General features: G+C 41.1%; 4 protein-coding genes across 4 annotated transcripts; 2 read left to right on the forward strand and 2 right to left on the reverse strand.

Moving 5' to 3' along the window:
- The first annotated feature begins 446 nt into the window (after window positions 1-446).
- LOC138895863 (uncharacterized) lies at window positions 447-788 on the forward strand. The gene has a single exon (XM_070180603.1). It carries the CDS (start codon window positions 447-449, stop codon window positions 786-788), a length of 342 nt encoding a protein of 113 aa, XP_070036704.1.
- Window positions 789-1,374: 586 nt separating this feature from the next.
- Window positions 1,375-1,998, forward strand: LOC138895864 (uncharacterized). The gene has a single exon (XM_070180605.1). It carries the CDS (start codon window positions 1,375-1,377, stop codon window positions 1,996-1,998), a length of 624 nt encoding a protein of 207 aa, XP_070036706.1.
- A 15,606-nt stretch (window positions 1,999-17,604) lies between these two features.
- On the reverse strand, window positions 17,605-20,803 carry LOC104106186 (uncharacterized). The gene is made up of 6 exons (XM_070180606.1): window positions 20,688-20,803; window positions 19,910-20,552; window positions 19,251-19,762; window positions 18,347-19,115; window positions 18,132-18,260; window positions 17,605-17,715 (listed from the first exon to the last, which is right to left on the reverse strand). Exons 1-6 carry the CDS (start codon window positions 20,801-20,803, stop codon window positions 17,605-17,607), a joined length of 2,280 nt encoding a protein of 759 aa, XP_070036707.1.
- Window positions 20,804-21,716: 913 nt separating this feature from the next.
- On the reverse strand, window positions 21,717-22,259 carry LOC138895865 (tropomyosin-2-like). Its single transcript, XM_070180607.1, has one exon. It carries the CDS (start codon window positions 22,257-22,259, stop codon window positions 21,717-21,719), a length of 543 nt encoding a protein of 180 aa, XP_070036708.1.
- Between the last annotated feature and the right edge of the window lie 693 nt (window positions 22,260-22,952).

Genomic DNA, 22,952 nt, shown 5'->3' on the forward strand with positions numbered 1-22,952 from the left:
GTTGCTGCACCTACTGAGGGTGCAGCGATTCCTCCAACTGATATTCTGGTTCCATCTCCAGCCTGAGCTTCTGGTTCTGGTATTTATGATGCAGATCTTAGGGGAGCTATCCAGATGCTGATAGAGATAGTAGCTTCTCAAGCCCAGAGATCAAATGTTGAACCCACTTTTTCTAGCCAACAAGGGGATTCTAGTGGTTCCAGGATGAACATGTTTCTTAAGTTGGATCCTCCGATGTTCACGGGTGCTAATCTCGAGGAGGACCCATAGGGCTTCATTGATGAGATGCATAAGACTCTCCAGGTTATGCGCGCTACTGAGATGGAGGGAGTAGAGTTGGCCTCATATCACCTAAAAGGGGTGGCCTATTCTTGGTTTGAGCTGTGAGAGGACTCTTGGGAGGAGGGAGCCCTCCAGCGAAGTGGAGTGAGTTTGCTGACGCTTTCATGGACCATTTCTTGGCGGCCGAGACTAGGGCAGCCCTTGCCGCAGAGTTTGAGTGCCTTAAGCAAGGAAGTAAGAGTGTGTGGGAGTATCACATGGAGTTCGTGCGTCTATCTAAATATGTCATTCTCATGTTGACGACTATGGAGGCTAGAGTGCGCCGGTTTATGCAGGGCCTTAGTCCCTTGGTTATCAATGAGGCCGCTACAGCTGCCTTGAATTCAGATATGAACTATGGGAAGATGGTATCATTTGCTCAAGCTACACAGAACCATAAGTTGAAGAACAGAATGGAGCGAGAGGGTAACAGCAAGGCCCGGTCCGCGGACAACTTTGGGGAGTAATTTGGTAGGGGAAGATCAGCTTTTAGGGAAGGGTCATCAAAGCCATCCTAGTCATTTGTTAATTATTCAGCCAGCGCACCGCCAGCAGGGCCCAGTCAGCAGCAGGGGAGTCATTTTAGGCCCAATCAGGGCAGCAGGGGACCCCACCAGCAGGGCCGATCAGGAGGGAGATTCCAATAGCAGTGGAGGCCCCCTTGCCCCAGGTGTAAGAAGATGCACTTGGGGATCTGTTACATGAACCTACCTATATGTTACGAGTGCAGATAGAGGTGTCATATTCTGAGGGAGTGTCGTTCATCCCACCAGGGTACGGGAAAGGGGCACAACAAAGCCACCGAGTTCTGCAGCTGCTACATCTTTATCATTCCCTCAAGCTCGAGGCACTCCATCACCAGCAGGGCGTGTGGTAGCTAGGGGTGGTGCGCAAGGTTCAGGAGGACCCAACCGTTTCTATTATATGAGTGGTCGCCAGAGTGCAGAGGCTTCTCCAGATGTTGTCACAAGTATATTGACTATCCAATCTCATGATGTATATGCTCTTATTGATCCCGGTTCCACCTTGTCCTATGTTACCCCTTATGTTGCTATGGAATTTGGGATAGAATCGGAACAGCTTCCTGAGCTGTTCTCTGTATCTACTCCGGTTAGCGAGTCTATTGTGGCCGCACGGGTTTATAGGGGTTGTGTTGTCATGGTGCATGATCGGGACACCATGGATGATCTCATTGAATTGGGGATGGTCGATTTTGTTGTAATTATGGGAATGGATTGGCTTTATTCATGCTTTGCCAAGCTCGATTACCGAACTAGAATTGTGAGGTTTGAATTTCCAAACGAGCCAGTTGTAGAATGGAAGGGGGATAATGTGATGCCAAAAGGTAGGTTTATTTCTTACCTTAAGGCTATGAAAATGATCAACAAGGGATGTATTTACCATTTGGTACGGGTTACGGACACCTGTGCTGAGGCGCCTACACTTGAGTCTGTGCCTGTTGTGAATGAATTTTTGGGAGTCTTTCCTGATGAACTCCCTGGGATCCCACCGGATAGGGAGATTAATTTTGGGATTGATGTGATGCTAGACATGCACCCTATATTTATTCCACCCTATGGGATGGCATCAGTAGAATTGAAGGAGCTAAAGGAACAATTGATGGATTTTTTACAGAACGGTTTCATCCGACCGAGTGTGTCACCATGGGGTCACTGAGGATATGTATAGACTACCGGCAACTCAACAAAGTCACAATAAAAAACAAATTCCCATTACCAAGAATAGATGATTTGTTTGATCAGTTACAGGGTGCTAGGTACTTCTCCAAAATTGATTTACGATCCGGGTACCACCAATTGAAGATCCGGGAGCAGGATATTCTGAAAATAGCATTCAGGACCCGGTATTGGCACTTTGAATTTGTGGTAATGCCTTTTGGGCTAACAAATGCCCTGATGGCATTCATGGATCTTATGAATCGGGTTTTCAAGCCTTTTCTCGATTCCTTTGTCACATAGTATTCGTTGACGATATTCTTGTTTATTCACGAGGTCGCAAGGACCATGTCAATTATCTCAGGGCAATTTTGCAGACTCTTCATCAGCACCAATTGTATGCGAAATTTTCAAAATGTGAATTTTGGCTTGAATCTATCACATTCTTGGGTCATGTTGTCTCCAAAGAAGGAATTAAAGTTGACCCTCAAAAGATTGCAGCGGTGAAGAATTGGCCTAGACCTACAATGCCAACCGAGATCCGCTGTTTCTTGGGCTTAGCAAGGTATTAAAGAAAGTTTGTGGAGGGGTTTTCTACTCTTGCCTCTCCATTGACTAAATTGACACAAAAGGCAATTAAGTTCCAATGGTTAGATGCTTGTGAAAGAAGCTTCCAGGAGTTGAAATTGAGTTTGAATATGGCACCAGTGTTGACTCTACAAGACGGTACATATGTGTTCATAGTATATTGTGATGCTTCGAGAATCGAGCTTGGGTGTGTCTTAATATAACACGGCAAGGTTAGAGCTTATGCTTCTAGGAAACTCAAGAATCATGAAAAGAACTATCCAACACATGACTTAGCACTTGCGGCTGTGGTTTTTGCATTGAAGATTTGGCATCATTATTTGTATGGGGTCCACGTGGATGTATTCACGGACCACAAGAGCCTTCAATATATTTTCAAACAAAATGAGCTGAATCTGAGGTAGAGAAGATGGCTTGAGTTACATAAGGATTACGACATCGATATTCTATATCACCCGGGGAAAGCCAATGTGGTGGCGGATGCTCTTAGCCAAAAATCTATGGGTAGTTTGGCTCACTTGGAGGCATATCAAAGGCCATTGGCCAGGGAAGTTCACCGATTGGCTAGTTTGGGAGTTCTTCTTGCCGACTCTAGTGAAGGAGGGGTAATTATGCAGAATCGGGTTGAATCATTGCTCGTTGTGGAAGTCAAATAGAAGCAATACGACAATCCATTGTTGGTACAATTAAAGGAGGGGATTCAAAAACATAAAACTAGGGCTTTTACTCTTGGCATGGATGATGGTACACTAAGGTACCAAGGGCGGCTATGTGTTCCAAATGTGGATGGTCTCCGGGAAAGAATCATGACCGAGGCTCACACTTCCAGGTATTCCGTGCACCCGGTCTCTACAAAGATGTATCATTATCTCAAGGAAGTCTATTGGTGGAATGACATGAAAATGAATGTGGCGGACTTTTTGGCAAGGTGTCCGAATTGTCATCAAGTAAAGGCCGAATACCAACGGCTTGGCGGGTTGGCACAGAATATAGAAATCCCAATGTGGAAGTGGGAAATGATCAATATGTATTTTGTGGTAGGGTTACCACGTACTCCGTGCAAGTTTGACTCAATTTGGGTGATTGTGGATCGACTCACGAAATTAGCACACTTCTTGCCAGTTAAATCTACCGACACATCGGAACAATATGCTCAGTTGTATATCAAGAAATAGTCAGTCTGCATGGCACTCTAGTTTATATCATTTCCGATCGAGGGGCTCAGTTCACGGCCAATTGTTGGAAGAAATTTCGGCAAGGTTTTTGTACTCAGGTGAATCTTAGAACAACCTTCCATCCACAGACATACGAGTAGGTAAAGCGGACTATTCAAACGCTCGAGGACATTATGTGTGCTTGTGTTCTTGACTTCAAGGGTTGCTTGGATGATCATTTGCGACTCATAGAATTTGCCTACAATAACAGCTTTCATGCTAGTATTCAGATGGCACCATTTGAGGCACTCTATGGTAGGAGATGTAGATCTCCCATTGGGTGGTTCGAAATTGGGGAAGCTGAGTTGATAGGGCCAGACCTCGTGCATCAGGCTATGGAAAAAGTTAAAATCATCAAGGAGCGGTTGAAGACTGCTCAGAGTCGTCAAAAATCCTATTCAAATGTTCGTCGTAGAGACTTAGAGTTCAAAGAACATGATTGGGTATTCTTGAAGGTTTCCCCCACGAAGGGTATAATGTGGTTTGGAAGGAAAGGGAAATTGAGTCCGAGGTATGTCGGGCCGTACAAAATCATTCATAGGATTGGTCAGGTGGTATGACTACTTGTACTTAGTTGCTATAACTAATTTAGTTGTAGTCAAGCCTTATCCACATTTTTATTTATATCATGTCCTTGTGTATTTTATTGATGAGTTATGAGGATATTTCTCTTGATGATAATTAGTTATGTTGCATTGTTGTGATAATGGCACTTGTGGACATATTGAGCGGATTGATTGCGATGATATTATGGCACGAAGTCTTTTTTGTGTTGTGATGATATTGTGGCACGAGGTCTTTGTTATGCGATTGTGTTTGGATGTGTCAACACGATGTCTTTGCCATACGATTATGTCTATTGTTGTGCATGTGGGGAAAAATAAGGGTGGCGCTATTCTCAGATTTCCCACGTGGCAAAATAAGGGTTGCGATATACGCATGTGGTGAAATAGGGGTTGCTTTTTTTGTTATGTGCACATGTGGCGAAATAAGGGTGGCATTGTCGGGATGGTATGTGATGGCTTGGGGGAAATTTTATTGATTTTGTTTGTGTGGTGGTACGAGAGTGGCATTCTTGTTTGTGCGTGTGACTTCTTATGTGTGATATGCATTTTTACTTGTTTGTTATGTTGTTTCTAACATGCTAATCTATCCCTCTATGATTATTTGATGATTTGGTTGACAACTGGATTTACCTACATAGAGTTTATATCTCATGTTTCATTGAGTTGTTGGTAGTGTACCGGATGATCATGATAAGAAAGTTGTCATCGAGCATTGATATAGTTGATTCTTAAAAGATTCTCTTGAACATGTTATTTGGCATTTGATATGGACTCGGATCATGTTGGGCGTCGAGTTTCAGTCATGTATGAGTATTGAGCACATAAATTATGTGATACATACATCTTTGTGAGTGGGGGTTGGTGCAAGTAGTATTTGTTGAACATGTCTAATTGGTAGAGTCTATTTATTACCATATCCCAGCTGTGTACCCTTATTGTTGTTATTCTTTATTCTGTGACTGTCTCTCTGGAATATTTTCTTTGTATTATACATGTTATTGAGATGTACAGGTTATGCAAAGTGAGTATCTTTTGACTTAAATAAACCTCGTCACTACTTTTCTGAGGTTAGTCAAGATACTTACTGAGTACATGGGGTCGGTTATACTCATACTACACTTCTGCACATTGCGTGCATGTTCTAGGAGCTGAGAAGCTATGGATGAAAGGAGTAGTCACTGGAGATGTACCTTCTTCCCAGATATAGCTACCACTTATTCTTGGTAGTTTTAGATTTATAATCTGTTTATATATATTCCAAATAGATATTGTATTTATTTTCATACCAGCTTTGTAAATCTAAGTCTTAGTGGTTCATGACTTGCTACCAATCCTTGAGTTTTTGTATGAAAATTTCAGTTATTTCATTTATCGATTTGTTATTATTTCATTAGAGTTGTGTTGACTGTTGTTTGCCTTACCTAGTGGGTTGGGGTAGGTGCCATCATGACTAGGTAGATTTTTGGGTAGTGACAAGTTGGTATCAAAGCTCTACGTTATAGGTTCTACGAGTCATGAGCAAGTGTCTAGTACAGTCTTGCGGATCGGTATGATGACATCCATACTTATCTTCTAGCGACTACATGACATCTAGGAAACTTCCCATCTTCCTTTCCTTATCATGTGACATTATTTCAGCTTGAAATTTATACCTTTGATTTCATCTCATTCACTCGTATGTGTTGTTGCGCACTCCATATCAGCTATGCACCGATGGTTTACGATAATGTGTATGGACTATGAAGGTCTGTGGATGCTTGATTATATCTCCATTGTGTCGTCTAGTGTCAAAAATGGATGTGGTGGTAGGTCTTTCAGGTTTTCCTTTGTGGGAGGCAGTGGATTCTTGTATCTTGTTGATGAGTACAGAATTAGGAGGATTAATTGGCTGCCTAGTTATTGTGACCGTGGGGTCATGAGAAGATGCTAATTTGAGGCTAGCTGGTGGGATTTGAGGTTGTATGTTTCATATGATGGTTTTATTTAGTGGAATGCATATATTATCATTTCAACGCACCTGGGGAAGTTGGCTTGACTGTCACCTGGGTGAATATGCACTTGGCAGAGTCTTTGCAATGCTTTATGACTATAATGAGTTTATGAAGTGTCCAGCTGATTAACAGTATGAGACCGTGGCAGCTACGAAGGAAGGGTGGTGTGAGTTGTAGATAATGTGTTCTATGGCTACGAGACAAAAGGGGGAGTTTTCTATTGAAGATTGGATTGCATGGTCAGGCATTATATTAGCCTCAGACTAGGATGAGCTTATGGAGTGGCTATGATTTGACAAATATTTCATCGTGGATGATTTAGAGCAAGGGATCGGTTGGATATATTTCGTACTACACCTTATGGGAACATAGGAGTCTTGGGATGATTCAGGTTTGATACTCTTTGTGGATGTTGTGTGCAAGGAAAAAGTAATCACATGGTTTTTCTTTTGGATATCCATGTGCTGGTGGAGCGCGGCTTGTTCGGTGCATATTGGCTGCGTATTGGGGATTAGAGCAAGGTGGATGACTTTCCAGAAGGTTCCAACGGGATCAGGAATCATATGTGGTAATTTAGGATTTTCGGATTTGCATATGGTTAGGACTTGGGGCTTGCATTGGATGGTAGCAAAACTTGCGGCATTCTATATCATTATTGATTCTACATTGAGGTAATAAAGAAGTGATGAAACAACTTCAGATTCATTAAAGGGTTCTTCAGTGCAGGCATTTTTCATATTGAGGTACTCTTGCTCTTAACAGTCTATGCGACTTCGTTGATTTAAAGGGATTTAGTTCTAATGATTTGGTTACGTGTAAATGTATTCCGGAGAGTTTGCAAGTATTTGGACATGACTTGCGTATTGTGTACTCTACATGCATGGGTGTTCGCTACGTGTCGTGATTTCATTCTACGAGATTGAGTTAGTGGAAGGTTTATGCTTGATGGTATGTCTATCCTACTTGTGATTCGGAGTTAAGAATAGGATCCTCGCATTTTCATATGGTAGTATGATAGAAGTGGTACGCCGTGTGGGATTGAGATTTCATAGGTAAGGTTGCAGTTAGGTCTTGAAAGGTAGGTCACGAGTTCTAGACAACATGGGATATTTTAGATGCTTAGAGGATGTTAACACTACCTTGTGTTTTTGACTTGCAGGTGTTCGACTAGTATTACGGTAACCGCCTAGGGGTTGACTGTTGTTGTTCAGATTTTTTCTACACGGCATAGAAGATTTATGTGAGTAGTTTCTATACGTTGATGGTGTACGAGAGATGTGTCAGTCATTTGGGTGGTGGAATTTGGATCGGATATGAAGATTTATATATTCTTGAGGTTCAGGGACTAGTTGTTCTTATAGGTAGACTATTCCTTGGTTGCGGACTGTGAAGATGTGTTAAAAGTTAGTCACCTAATGGTATATGCTATGGATAGGTTACTATGTACTTTTGGAAGGTTATTTACCTATTTTGGGATGATTGGAATTGATTTAGGGGTTCATTGGTCGGCCTTATGAGAAAGTGTACTCTACATAGGATCGGGTTTGCTCACTCATGCACATCATTTTTATGGGTGTGTCATCAGGCAGAATGGATGTATATGTTCCCTGATTAGTTTCATGTGTTGCTCTCTTATGGTACGATGGGTTGTGCGGTTGTTCGACTATTCACACGCATGGTGTAGTTCTATTCCGGCCTTGTGGTGAGATTTGAGCGAGATGGATTTTGGGGGTGTTGAGTTGCTTATTGCGCCTTGGTTATGGTTTTCTAGTCTGTGGTATTTGGTGCCATCCGTTTCTATATTATTATGGTTATGCATTTCATGTGTTTGATATTTGTACACAGGTGGTTGTTGACTGTGAGCATTATGGCTCGATGAGTATGCCATGTGGATTGGTATGTTTGGATCGGGTGACGCACCGCAATAGAATTATGTAGGGATATGATCTTTGTGCTTATTTCGTGTGCTTTGCTTCTCCCTTGTGAAATGGGTTTATAGCGTTGAGAGTTTTGGTGGTATTTGTTGAACTTGTTGGGTGGTTCTCTTCTTTGTCTCCCCTTCTATCTCTGGTTATATTTGATTTATTGCTTATTGAGTACAAATTGCGTCGTATGTGTGTATGTGGCATTTGGTATGGCTTGTCATTTTGAATAGCTTGTACTGGATAAGATGAGATCATTGGACCTGGAATTAATGCAATCGAACTTGGATAAGGTATGTTTTGATCAGAATATCATTAATCGGCTTAGAGTTTGGCAATCGTTCTTGTCGGGTGAGAGAACTCCAGGACTTGTTGATTGGGTGAGTGATTATGAGTTTCTACATGTTTCTTGCATCATTAGCAGTGTTATGAAGGTTTGAAAAATGGTTTTATTTGAAATGAGGTTTGTTACCGACACCAGGTTCGATAATGAGCAGCTAGTGTGGTCGGAAGTTATTGCTTTGAGTACATGGGTTATGTGGTACATCGTGTGGTTTGATATTGGCAGTGTATTGATGGCTTGATGCAGCTTGATGTGATAGATACAATGTATATATACAAGGACCAGATATTATAAGGAACTTCGGGCGTTGGAGCTTGGGTTCTAATGTTTATGGACTAAGGTTAAAGAAAGGGATCTTTAGGCAGCTTGTGTTGATGGGCCTATATGGATTGAGGTGATGTGGGATCACCCGTGGGTATGGCTATGGTGAGTTTTTACAGTGATTTGATGGCATAGGAACGACTATTGGCACGTTCGAGGATGAAGGTATGTTTAAGTGAGGGAGAATATAACGACCCGACCGATCGTTTTGAGCTTTATTGTTCTATTCGGTGGTTTGAGATCTTGAATAGCTTCATATGATGTATGACAACTTGTGTGTATGGTTGTTTCGATGTTCGAGAGGTTCAGGATTTTATTTGTAAGAGAAATGTTCATATTTGGAAGCTTTAAGTTAAAGAGTTGACCAAAGTTTGACTTTTTTGTAAATGGTCCCGGATTTGTGTTTGTAGGGTTCCAATAGATTTGTATGGTGATTTTGGACGTAGGCGCATGCCCGGAATTGAATTCGGAGGTTCCTATGATGATTTGGCTCTTTTTGTCGAAAGTTGACAATTGAAGGTTTAGAAATTTCATAAGTTTGACCATGAGTTAACTTTGTGGATATCGGGTTTGTATTATTATTTCAGGACTTGGAATGGTCCTTATTGTCATTAAGAACTTGTGTGCAAAGTTTGGTTTCATTCCGAATTGATTTGGTAGGATTCAGATGCGTTCGCTGAAGTTTGAAGGTTTGAAAGTTAAGAGAATGATCTTGGTCTTTGATTCTTTGGGTTTGATGTAATTTATGATAGTTCAAGCTTTTGGATAAGTTTGGATAATGTATTTTAACTTGTTGGTATGATTGGACGGGGTCCAGAGAGGCTTGGGTATGTTTTGAGTCGTTAGTTGAGAGACTAGTTAAGTTAGGAATTGGAGTTAGACCATGGTCAACATCGGATCAAGATGACCCCTTCTCGGTGTTTTGAGTGTGTGAGCAGGTCTGTAGCGTGTTTTATGATTGAAATGCATATATGGTTTGTGTCAGGGAGGTTACGGATCATTTCAGGGAAGTTTTGGATTGCTAGTTTGCAATTGAGAACCTTGGTCGCTATTGTGAACATGAGGTGGCCATTGCGAACATGAGGTCAGAATTGAAAACCTATGGTTGCAAATGCGACATCTGCAGCTAGGTTAAGAGCTCGAACTTCGGGATTTTAGCTCATTCTTTCATATTTTGAACCCTAGACTTGATGAAGGGCGATTTTCCATGGGTATTTTCATATTTTGGAGAATTCTTCAAAGGTAGTGGCTATATTGATTAAGATTACTTGCTATGGCATTGGTTGACTTCCTTGATTGATGATTGGCTAGATTCGGACCGGTTAGAGGTAATTTCTCAAGGAAATGCGATTTTGGAGCTTTGGACTAGCCCGGATCAGGTAAGTGTCTTGCCTAGCATTGGGTGAGGAAATTTTTCCTACTAATTGATATTGTTTGCTACATGTGGGGTGATGTAATTATGAGGTGACAAACGTATATACATGTGCCATGGATATTCATGCTCGGGGTAGATTCTAGCTTACTCTGTGCTTCAATTGATTATGTGTTCTACTTGATTCTATGTATTGTTCCATTAATTGATTACATGAGCACAATAAACCAGGTTAGAGAAATATTGAGATTATTAGTATCGTATTTTGAACACGATGAGCAAATCTTTAGACTTATACTATATTTTCCTCATAGACAAATATGCGTAAATTATGAGTACACATCTGTACTTGTTATTCTAATGTACCTTTATTGAGATGTGTATACTCTATGATACATATGTGATCCTTGGTGTAACTACTTGTATTTGTTTGCAATAATTGATTTAGCCGTAGTCATGCCTTATCCGCATTTTAATTTGTATCATGTCCTTGTGCGATTTATTGATGAGTTATGAGGATATGCCTCTTGATGATAATTTGTTATCTTGCATTGTTGTGATAATGGAACTTGTGGACATGTTGAGCGGATTGATTGTGATGATATTGTGTCACGAGGTCTTTGCCATGCGATTGTGATGATATTGTTGCACGAAGTCTTTGCCGTGTGATTGTGATGATATTGTGGCATGAGGTCTTTGCCATGCGATTGTTATTGAAGGTGTCAGCACGAGGTCTTTGCCGAGGGGTTGTGTCTATTGTTGTGCGCGTGGGGCCAAATAAGGGTGGTGTTGATCTCTGATTACCCACGTGGCAAAATAAGGGTGGCAATATGTGCATGTGGCGAAATAAGGGTGGCTTTTTTTTATGTGCACATGGGGCAAAAAAGGGTGGCATAGTGAGGATGTTATGTGATGGTTTGTGGAAAATTTTATTGATTATGCTTGTGTGGTGGTACGAGATTGGCATTCTTGTTTGTGCCTGTGACTTCTTATGTGTGACATGCATTTTTACGTGGTTGTTGCGTTGTTTCTAATATGCTAATCTATGCCTCTGTTATTATATAGATGATTTGGTTGTCAAATGGATTTACCTACATGGAGTTGATATCTCACGTTTCATTGAGTTGTTGGTAGCGTATCGGATGGTCATGATAAGAAAGTTTCCATCGAGCATTGATATAGTTGATTCTTAAAAGATTCTCTTGAACATGTTATTTGGCATTTGATACGGAATTGGATGTTGTTGGGCACCGAGTTTCAGTCATGTATGAGTATTGAGCACATAAATTATGCGGTACATACCTCTTTGTGAGCGTGGTTGGTGCAAGTAGTATTTGTTGAACATGTCTAATTGGTAGAGTTTGTTTATTATCTTATCCCAGTTGTGTACCCTTATTGTTGATATTCTTTATTCTGTGACTGTCTCTCTATAATACTTTCTTTATATTATGCATGTTATTGAGTTGTACAGGTTCTGCAAAGTGAGTATCTTTTGACGTCACTACTTCTATGAGGTTAGTCAAGATACTTATTGAATACATGGGGGTCAGTTATACTCATATTATACTTCTGCACCTTGCTTGCAGATTCTTGGAACTGAGAAGCTGTGGATGACGGGAGTTGGCACTGAAGATCTACCTGCTTCTCAGATATAACTACCACTTGTTCTTGGTAGTTATAGATTTGTACTTTGTTTATGTATATTCCAAACAGATGTTTTATTTATTTTCATATAAGCTTTATAAATCTAACTCTTAGTGGCTCGTGACTTGTACTACCTATCCGTGGGTTTTTATATGAAAATTTCAGTTATTTCATTTATTGATTTCTTATTATTTCATTAAAGTTGTGTTGACTGTTATTTAGCTTACCTAGCGGGTTGGGTTAGGTGCCATCATGACTAGGTTAATTTTTGGATCATGACAGGGTGAGAAGTGTAATGATAAAAAAGTTGAACACGTTCAGAAAAAGTTATAGAAAAGGTGCCCAAGCAGAAACATGCACAAGTTAGTGGATAGAAGAGACCTCTAGCACCATTCCTACAAAGGTTAGCAAAGCACAAGAAAGATGACCAATATAATAAGTTCATAGAGATTCTAAGGCAATTCAAGTGAACATACCTTTGATAGATGCTTTGAGGGAAATGTCGGGCTATGCTAAAATTATGAAGGACTTGATATCTTGGAAGTGCGACTTCCAGGACTTGTCAATTGTAGACTTACTCAAACTTGCAGTGTTGTAGTAACAAAACATGCTGCTCAAAAGTTGTCTGACTCCGAAAGTTTTACAATCTCATGAACCATTGGATGTTATGATTTTGCTAAAAAAATTGTGCGACTTGGGAGTCAATATTAACTTGATGACTTTGGCTATCTCTACAATAGTGAAGAGGCCTTCATGAATTCTTGATGATGTGCTTGTTCAGGTGAGAAAGTTTGAGTTTTCTGTCGACTTCGTCATTCTTGATTGTTAGGTTGATAAAGAGATACCCATAATTTTGGGAAGGCCATTCATGGCTATTGGGAAAACGTATATAGATTGCGAGACTAGAGAAAAAAAGTGAGAATGAACAATGAAAAAATCATCTTTAGTGTTAAACACTCTATGAGGAGACCAGTGAGTTCTCAGACTGTTCATTAGTGGAGGCAGTTGATGTGATTCTACAAGAGAAGGTTGAGACTCTGCATGCCAAACACCCATCCCGACCTTGCATAATGAATTTAAAAAATGTAGATGGTAAGGACTTGGCAGAGTAGGTGTTGGCTCTTGAAGGCCAAGGGTACTAGAAAAGGGAGACATAATTCGAATCTTTACACTCAAAGGAAAGAAAGACCATGTCATGACCCCAATTTTTCACCTTAGGATGTCGTGATGGCACCTAGTTTCTAAGACTAGGTAAGCCTAATATTCATTGATAGCTTAACAGAATTAACAACTATGATAATAAGATAATTCGATAAAACTCATAATAACTCCAGAACATCTGTAACAAAATTCCCAAAATAGGTGGAACTGAGACACAAGCTCTACAGAAGTACACTATAAATCCCTAGTACAACACTTTCTAAACAAAGAGTAAACAATAGTAAGAGTAAGGACATAAGGTGACTCTGAGGCCTGCGAGCGCCAAACAGGTATACCTTGAAGTCTTCGAAATGTATGGCAAAATCAACGATGCCTAGCCTGATCTCTAGTACCTGAATCTTCACAAAAATGTGCAAAAGCGTAGTATGAGTACAGCTCAACGGTACCTAGTAAGTATCAAGCCTAACCTCGGTAGAGTAGTGACGAGGCCAGGTCAAGACACCTACTAGGATAAGAGAAGACTGAACAAGCCATGATATAGGCAAATAACGGAAGAGGAGGAAATAAATGACCATAAAGCAATTCAATAATATAAGATAACAACGGAATTTAACACAATAAAGGCAACAAAAAGGAGTGAACACATGATAAGAACAACAAGAAAACAATACGGACAAATACAAGTAAGGAAAATAAAAAGATAACAAAAATGTTCAACCAACAAGCCTCTTTAACATAGAATGCACAACAAGAATCACAACCGAGGTACCGCCTCGTATCCTCATTTTTCAATTTCAAAATTACAACCTTTCCTTATAACGCCGCGTGCGCCTTACATTAAGATATGTTTGAAAATATTTTTTCCGAAATAGCTACATGCACTTTAGCCCCCTTATGTCACCGTGTGGCTTCAAGCAATTCCCTTACTAGCAACACTCACATAAATCCCACCTTACAACATCGCATGCACATTAACCCTTACTTATCCTTATACCGCTGCATGCGCATCAATATCACAATAAAATAAAATAACTCGCACCACAAGTGCCCATATGCCACAACTTTCCAAAATCGACAATACTGAAGCTACCACAACATATAGCCCACGGCTCAACCACAATACGAACAAGAATCTTAATAATTACAAAATGAGGGAGAATGACTCAACAAGGAAATATATCTCAATAATCAACAACATCAAATAAGAATAACTCAACAAATAAGGAGGTAACATGACATTAAGAGAGATAACAAAGGCAATTAAGGCATATAAGAGCATGTTTGACAATAAAGGATAGAGCATGTGATAACAACATCAAATAAAGCATGTAAGAGCAATTTAATAATGGAAGGCTAACATGATATTTCAACTTCTAATTAAATGCATGAAAGAGTCTAAACTGGTCATAATACCACATATAAGCCCGTGTACACAATCGTCACCTCGTGTACAGGTCTTTCACTTAATCCAAATAACACAAATCAACCCAATTCCTAAGGGGTAGTTTCCCTACACAAAGTTAGGCAATATACTTACCTCAAACAAGCTAAATCAACCCAATAGTAAGCCTTTTTCGTGAAAATCTGATGTCTGTCCATAGAAAGAATTAACTACAGGCTGGAATGTCTTTGAGGTTCATTCAAGATCCGGATTCCCTCAGGGATTATTAATTACGTATAGAATATTTAACAAAGCAGACCAGCACTTTATATTCATTAATAGCCGTTACATGAGAATACATCAAATAGGAAGCTCAAATCTGGCAAAAATAACTTAATACCATCATTACAAACCATAGAAAACGATTCTAGATAATGAAGTTGTACTCTTTAAAGAAAATCAAATAGTCAACTCAAAAAGTCTACACTGGGCACGCACCTTGGAACCCGTCAGAACTTACAAAATCCAAATACCCATTCCGATACGAGTCCAACCATACAAAAATTATCCAATTCTGACCTAAAATCAACCTTCAAATCCTCAATTTATAGTTTACGAAAGATTTCACAAAATCCCCAATTTTTTCAACTCAAAACACTAATTAAATGATAAAAATAATGATAGAATCATGAATAATAAGAAAATCCGAGTAAAAAACACTTACCTCCATCCAATCCATGAAAATCCCCTCCAAAATCGCCCCAAATCGAGCGCTCTAACTCAAAATATGAAAAATAGAACGAACCCTCTATTCACCCCTATTTTTGCCCAGGTATTCCGCACATGTGGGACAACAACTCCTTTTGCAGCTTCGCATCTGCGGAAAAATCATCGCAGATGCGGCTTCTCATTAAGACCAGAAAAAATTGCTTATGCGGAGCACAACGTGCACCTACACTTCTGCTTTTGCAAACCTCGAACCTCTTCTGCAGAATCATGAGCGCACCTACAGTCCTAAGCCATTTGGCCCAGCTCCGCTTTTGCGGAAGAAAACTGTATCTGCAGTTGTGCACATGCGTATGGACCTCTGCACTTGCGGCCCTAGCATCACTTAACCTTATTTCGCACATGCGGCCATTGGATGGGTTCTGCGGTGCCGCACCTGCGGCTATGCCCTTGCAGGTGCGATTGCACCAGAACTCAACTGTTATTCAGCAATAATCCTAAGTCCAAAATGAACCTAATTTCAATCTGAATCACACCCGAGGACCCTAGGACCCTGGCCAAGCATACAATCATGTCCCAAAGGACACAACGAACCTACTTGAGGCTTCAAATCACATCAAACAACATCAATCTATGAATTGCAACCCAATTCAACCCTATTTAATCAATGAACATTCAGCTTCTAAAACAAATGCCGAATCATATCAAACCAACTCCGAATGAGATAAAATTTTGCATGCAAGTCCCAAATGACACAACAGACCTATACCAACTACTGGAATCACAATTTGGACTCGATATCAATAAACCCTCGGTCAAACCTATCAACCTTCCAAACCTTCAACTTTCCAACTTTCGCAAAAGAGCACAAAATCAACATACGGACCGCCAAATCAATATCCGGACATACACCCCAGCACAAAATTACCACTTCAAGCTATCAGAACCATCAAAACTCCATTCTAGAGTTGTCTACATAAAAGCCAAACTTCGGTCAACTTTATCAACTTAAGCTTCCAACCTTGGGAATAAGTATCCCAATTCACTCCGAAACTCACCCGAAACCTAACCAACTACCCCAGCAAGTCACATAACCACAATTGAACATAGAGGAGGCAATAAATAGGGTAAATGGGCTAAAATACTCAAAATGACCGGTCGGGTCATTACATTCTCCCCCCTCTTAAAACAAACGTTCGTCCTCGAACGAGTATAAAGACGTACTTGAGGTGCTGAAAAAGTGAGGATAACGGCTACGCATATCATGCTCGGACTTCCAAGTCCCCTTCTTGACTGGTTTGACCCCTCCGTTGAACCTTCACTGAAGCAATGTTCTTTGACCTCAACTTTCGGACCTTCTTGTCCAAGATGGCCACCAGTTCCTCAACATAAGTCAAATCCTTGCCCAATTAGACTGAGCTGAAATTTAACACATGGGACGGATCACCATAATACATCCGTATCATGGAAAGATGGAACTCTGGGTGAACTGCCGATAAGTTGGGTGGCAATGCAATCTTGTAGACCACCTCCCCCACACTCTCAAGGATCTCAAAAGTACCAATATACCTGGGACTCAACTTTCCTTTCTTCCCAAACCTCATCAAACCCTTCATGGGTGAAACCCGTAGCAAAACCCTATCTCCCACCATGAATGCTACATTGCAAACCTTCCGATCGGCATAACACTTATGTCTAGACTGTGCTGTACGAAGCCGATACTGAATTAACTTAACCTTCTCCAAGGCAGCGCGAACCAAATCAGTGCCAAACAACCTAGCCTCCCCCAGCTCAACCAACCAACTGGAGAACGACGCCGCCTCCCATATAAGGCCTCATAAGGAGTCGTTTGAATAATTTATTGGTAGCTGTTGTTGTAGGCAAACTTTACAAGTGGAAAGAACTAATCCCATGAACCCCCAAAATCCATAACACAGGCACATAGCATATCCTCTACGATCTAAATGGTGCGCTCGGACTGCCCATCCGTCTCGGCGTAAAATTTTTTGCTCAAATCAACCTATGCGCCTAACTCACGTTATACGGCCCTCCAGAAGTGCAATCCGAACTGTGTGCCTCGATCGGAGATAATAGAAACTGGAACCCCATGAAGGCAAACAATCTCACGGATATAGATCTGAGTTGGTCAGCCTATCCACAATCACCCATACTGCGTCAAATTTCTTTAATGTCCGTGGGACCCCAACAATGAAATCCATGGTAATATTCTCCCACTTCCACTCGAGAATCTCAAGTCTTTGAAGCAAACCGCCCAGCCTCTGATGCTCGTACTTCACCCGCTGATAATTCAAGCACTAAGCCGCATACTCCATTATATCATTCTTCATTCTTCTTCACCAATAATGCTGCCTCAAATCCTAAAACATCTTAGCAGCACCCGGATGAATGGAGTACCGTGAACTGTGGGCCTTCTCAAGAATCAACTCACGTAACCCATCCACATTGGGCACAAATGTCCGGTCTTGCATCTGCAACACCCCATCAAATCCAATAGAAACCTCATTGGCATCGTTGTACTACACCGTGTCCTTAAGGACAAGCAAATAGGGTCGTCATATTGATGCTCTCTGATGCGCTTATACAAAGAAGACCGAGAAACCTCGCAAGCTAGAACTCGGCTGGGCTCCAAAATATCTAATCTCACAAACTAATTGTCCAATGCTTGAACATCCAATGCCAATGGTCTTTCACTAACTGGAATATATGCAAGGCTACCCATACTCTACGCCTTCCTATTCAAGGCATCGGCCACCACATTGGCCTTCCCGGGATGATACAAAATAATGGTATCATAGTCTTTCAATAGCTCTAACAACCCCCACTGCCTAAAGTTCAAGTTCTTTTGCTTAAACAAGTGTTGTAGACTCCGATGACCTATGAATACCTCACAAGACATGCCGTTGAGATAATGCCTCCAAATCTTCAATGCGTGAACAATAGCTGCCAACGCTAGATTATGAACAGGGTAGTTCTTCTCATGGGGCTTCAACTGACTTGAAGCATAAGCAATCACCTATCCTCATGCATCAAGACACACCAAATACCAATCCGCGAATCATCACAACAAATCGTATATGAACTCGATACTGAAGGCAAAACTAGAAGTAGAGTTGTAGTCAAGATAGTCTTGAGCTTCTGAAAGCTCTCCTCACACTCGTCAGACCACCTGAATGGAGCACCTTTTTGGGTCAATCTGGTCAAAGGTGCAGCAATAAATGAGAAACCCTCTACGAAATGATGAACTGGCAAGTGACTTTCCCTGTCTTGCTTAGCTTTTCTCAATTCCTCTGGTGAATAACACCTTCCAGAGCAGGTCAAGTCCCCCATTTCACCTGTTTCTTCAACTATCTCTTTTCCTTTGTATGTCATGATAGTCTTGTTATAATTCCAGGGAATAGCTTTTGTGTTTGTCACTAGGAGTTGGGCAACAGGTCGGATCATGATTGGGTCTATTATATTCTTCAAACCATTATTCGGAATGATCTTTTGAATGCCCCCGGGGATGTAAAGCTTTGGCCCATCCAATTGAACCTCAACCTTTTTTGTGCTTCCAGGAACATAGAGAATCATTGTTTCAGAACGTGCCAAGTTCAAACTAGAACTCGCACCTTTCACCATCAACGGTGCCAATTGCGGCGGGTTCACTATCCCTTTTGGTTCTGGCCCTATGGTTCTAACAACCATCTCTGTCTTGCCAGACTGCTTATAATCCCAATCATCACAAAAAATCCCAATAAAATATGTATTATCATGAGTTGGGAGAGGATTGTTTGTGATATTAGGAGTATCCTCATTGTTTGTTACCACAATTGCCTTTGCTTCAATCAGATTTTCAATGGCTTTCTTTAATGTCCAACAATTTTTGGTACTATGCCCTTGGGTGTTAGAGTGATACTAACATCTTGCATTTGAGTCAAAACCTTTTGAATTTGGATTCACATAACGCGGCATAATAGGTTCAATTAACTTCAACTGCATCAACTTTTGAAATAGGCTTGTATACGATTCTCCAATTGGGGTGAACTCTTTCTTTGGCTCATGTTCTCTCACATATTCTTCTAGGGGACGAGGATTATATGGTGCCTGAAAATTCGGCTGGAGTTGATGGGAACCTTGTGGAATTGGTGCCCGCCATTGTTGGTGATTGGGAGGCCTAGCATAAGCCTGAGCATTAAACATTGTGTACTGTTGCAGGGGAACTGAGTATCGGGGACCTTGAGGCGGATAATAATGTTGAGGAGAATTGGATTGTTCTTGTTGGAATTGCACGTAAGAAGGAGCTATTCCTCTTTGAACTCCCCCGAACCCAGATTCCATCATGGATCCTTCCTCCTTCTTTTTCCGATTTCCGAAATTGCCTGACCCGCTTTGAATTGCTTGTGTGGTTGCCTTAAGGGCTGCCTGACTAACAATTTTGCCTAACTTCATGCCATTCTCAACTGTTTCACCAATCTTAATCGCCTCAGCGAAAGGTTTACCAATGGCGGCCAACATGTAATGGAGGTAATCAGGATCCTGAGCTTGGAGAAAATAGTCAATCATTTCTGCCTCTTTCATTGGTGGTTTGACCCTAGCAGCCTGCTCTCTCCACTTGATTGCATATTCTCTGAAGCTTTCTGTTGGTTTCTTCTTTATGTTGACGAGAGAGGAGCGGTCTGGCACTATATCACTATTGTACTGAAACTGTTGGACAAAATCTTGAGCCATGTCATTCCAAACGTGCCAGTGAGAGATGTCTTGATCTATAAACCACTCTGACGCAATTCCTGTCAAACTTTCCCCAAAATAAGCCATGAGCAATTCTTCTTTGCCTCCCGCTCCCCTTAATTGGTTACAATACCTCTTCAAATGGGCAACGAGATCACCATGCCCATTATACTTGTCAAACTTGGGGGTCTTGAAGCCGGGTGGCAAATGAACATGGGGAAACATGCATAGATCGTTAAACGAAACACTCTTGTGTCCCCCCAAACCCTGTATGTTTCTCATGGTTTGTTCCAAGCTCTTCATTTTTATGGTCATTTCCTCTTGTTCCATATTTTTTTCGGGCTTAGCGATCTCAATTAGGAACACGTTATGAGGAGTATGCTTGTATGAATCTGGAACCTTTAAAGTTAGTTCTGGAGAGTAATGTTGGGCATCATGAGCATCCAGTTGTGGATCATTATCTGACTTTTGTGCAAGAGCCGGTTGAGGGACAGTGAAAGTATGGACACTGGGTATAATAGGTGGGTCATTTCTGAGGGGTGCGATTGGAGGACGTGGAATGGAGGTACTGGGGATAGTGGGAAGGTTAATGCTCGGACTGAATCCAAGTTGGTACAATGGGTTACTTGCTATGGAGATAGGCACTTGAGTGGCAACTGACACATTATGAAGATTATCTGAATGCCCTATGGGTAGTGAGGGCGGTGCTTGTCCATTCACCTAGGCTTGGTACATCTCTGCCAATTGTTGCTTCAACGCTCTTACTTCTTCAAGCAGTCCTGAACCTTGTTCAACCAATTGTCCATGGACATCATCATTATCTGACTTATTCTCACTGTTGTTTGCCATTCTACTTTTTCCTTTTGATCTCGTGTTGTAAGGGTGAGTCGCCAGTTTAAACCACAAACCAACCACCTCTGTTTTACTTTATCTTTTAAAATGACAAACAACAAACGTGTTAGAGTTAGGCATTTTGCAGATATTAATCACATATTATATGTCATGCACCTAATGCCATTTTCATTTCTAAAATGATCTTGGAAGGCTATATGCTTCATCCCGGCTTATTAATTTATTGGTTTATTTTCATCTTGAATTTCATGCTTTTTTTCGTTTTTTTTTAGATTAATTATGGTTATGATCGCATCCGATGAGGATTGCCTACGTATCATGATGCCGTATGAATCGGACCATTACGTAGTTCAGGGGAAAACAATAATTTTTTTTTTAACAAAACGAAATAATACAATAACAGAAAGGACATTACATTGAAAATGACTTACCAGACTCTGACAAGACTAAAAGACAACGATTTTAAAGATTCAACAATGACTCAAACTAAAACATAACTACTACATGAAAAGTTCTAACAACTACGACTATATTTCAACTCCACAATCTTCTTACTTTCAAACACTGGAACATCTGCTCATGGTGGGGCTTGCCCTGGTTGACCCCCTAATGTACTGTACATCCTTTCTAACTCTGCTGCAAGATGACGGGCAAAAGTAGGTGCATGCTCCAAAAATTACTCATAATCCATCCCTTGGCAGTTCACATAACATTGAGCAGTATAAACAGCCAAATTATGGACTTACTCTTTGAAGTACTTGAAATTCTGATCTCGATCTTGTAACTGCTGCTGGCGAGCGATGGCTATCTCCCTTATATGGCCCTCACGATCTAAGGCTGACTCCAACTGAGCCCGAAGTCTAGCCTGCTCGAGTCTTGCCTGAGCCATCTCCCTATAAAAATCTGCATGCTAGTATTCTCTATTATACCTTCTCATTTCTTCCAATTGTGCGTGGAGCTGAGCTTCTGAACGTACCCAATGGGCCTTCTCTCTCTCGAATTGAGCCCTCTCTTCTTCAAATTTTGTTACTTGGCGATCCTTACTTGATTCAGCCTTCTCATTTAGCTGTACGATCTTTTCCTTGGCTTTGTCCAACGCCTTTTCAGTCTTTGCCAAGAGGGAATCATAATCTTGCACCTTTTCCATCAGATTGGCAATGGTTCTCTGGTATTTCCAACTTCTCACTGGCACTTTAGAGGCTTTCTTCATCTGTTGAAGTTGAGCACGAAGGGCTTTATTTTTGCAGATCAGACTCTTCTTTTCCCCTTCGGCTTCTTGTTCTTGCAAGTCTTTCTCAAAATTGAGGTTTCTCAGCCTTTCTTCTAAGGCATGAATAGTTGTTTTGTATCCATTTTCCCGTTCACCCCAGGCCAACCGTTCTTGGATTTTATCATCAAAGGCTTGAACATGCGTCCTTTTTGTGGGCCTTTTGAGCTCGGGCACATCATCCATGCGAGACCTCTTCCCAAACCATATAGCATAACCCGGATCTACCTTACCTCTCGCAGGATCTGGCACCTGAGTATCATCTTTCAAGTAGCGACAACCATTCCAAATTTGCTGGATTAAAGCTTCGGGGAGTGGGGCTTCAGGGTGTAGCTCAATCACTTGCACACTCAAATCTTCATCCTTAGGTACTACTTGGTACCTTCCTAGCTGTCTTCAAACTCTGTGTGGCGCATACGGCTGGATACTTCTCAAACCCAACAACATCAAATAATATTTTAGGGCCGACATGTGTATCACCGCTCTTACCGGGAGCCATCCCAAAGTCTACTCAATTTGACTTGCATTTAAAGATCTTAGGTGGGATATCCAGGCTTCCACCCCTTCTGGAGAGTTGTAATCTTTTACTCTTTCTTCGTAACTCTCAATGAAATTGTCCTTTTTTGGACCATAGCTCATGAACTTGGGGTGATGTCGGAGATGCTCAATCAACCACATTTGTAACAAAATATTGCACCCTTCGAAGAATTTTGCCCCAGACTTGCACAAAGTCAACGCCCGATAAATGTCTGATAGAGTGATCGGGGCAAGATGTGATGTTCTTTGGTAGTGAGGACCTGTACAACCCTGGCTATACGGGTATCAATTGTCCGCTCCTCATTTGGGAAGACCGTAATTCCCAGAAACGCCACTATGAAG

This window comes from Nicotiana tomentosiformis, chromosome 7 (assembly GCF_000390325.3).
Source record: "Nicotiana tomentosiformis chromosome 7, ASM39032v3, whole genome shotgun sequence".
Classification (NCBI taxonomy): Eukaryota; Viridiplantae; Streptophyta; class Magnoliopsida; order Solanales; family Solanaceae; genus Nicotiana; species Nicotiana tomentosiformis.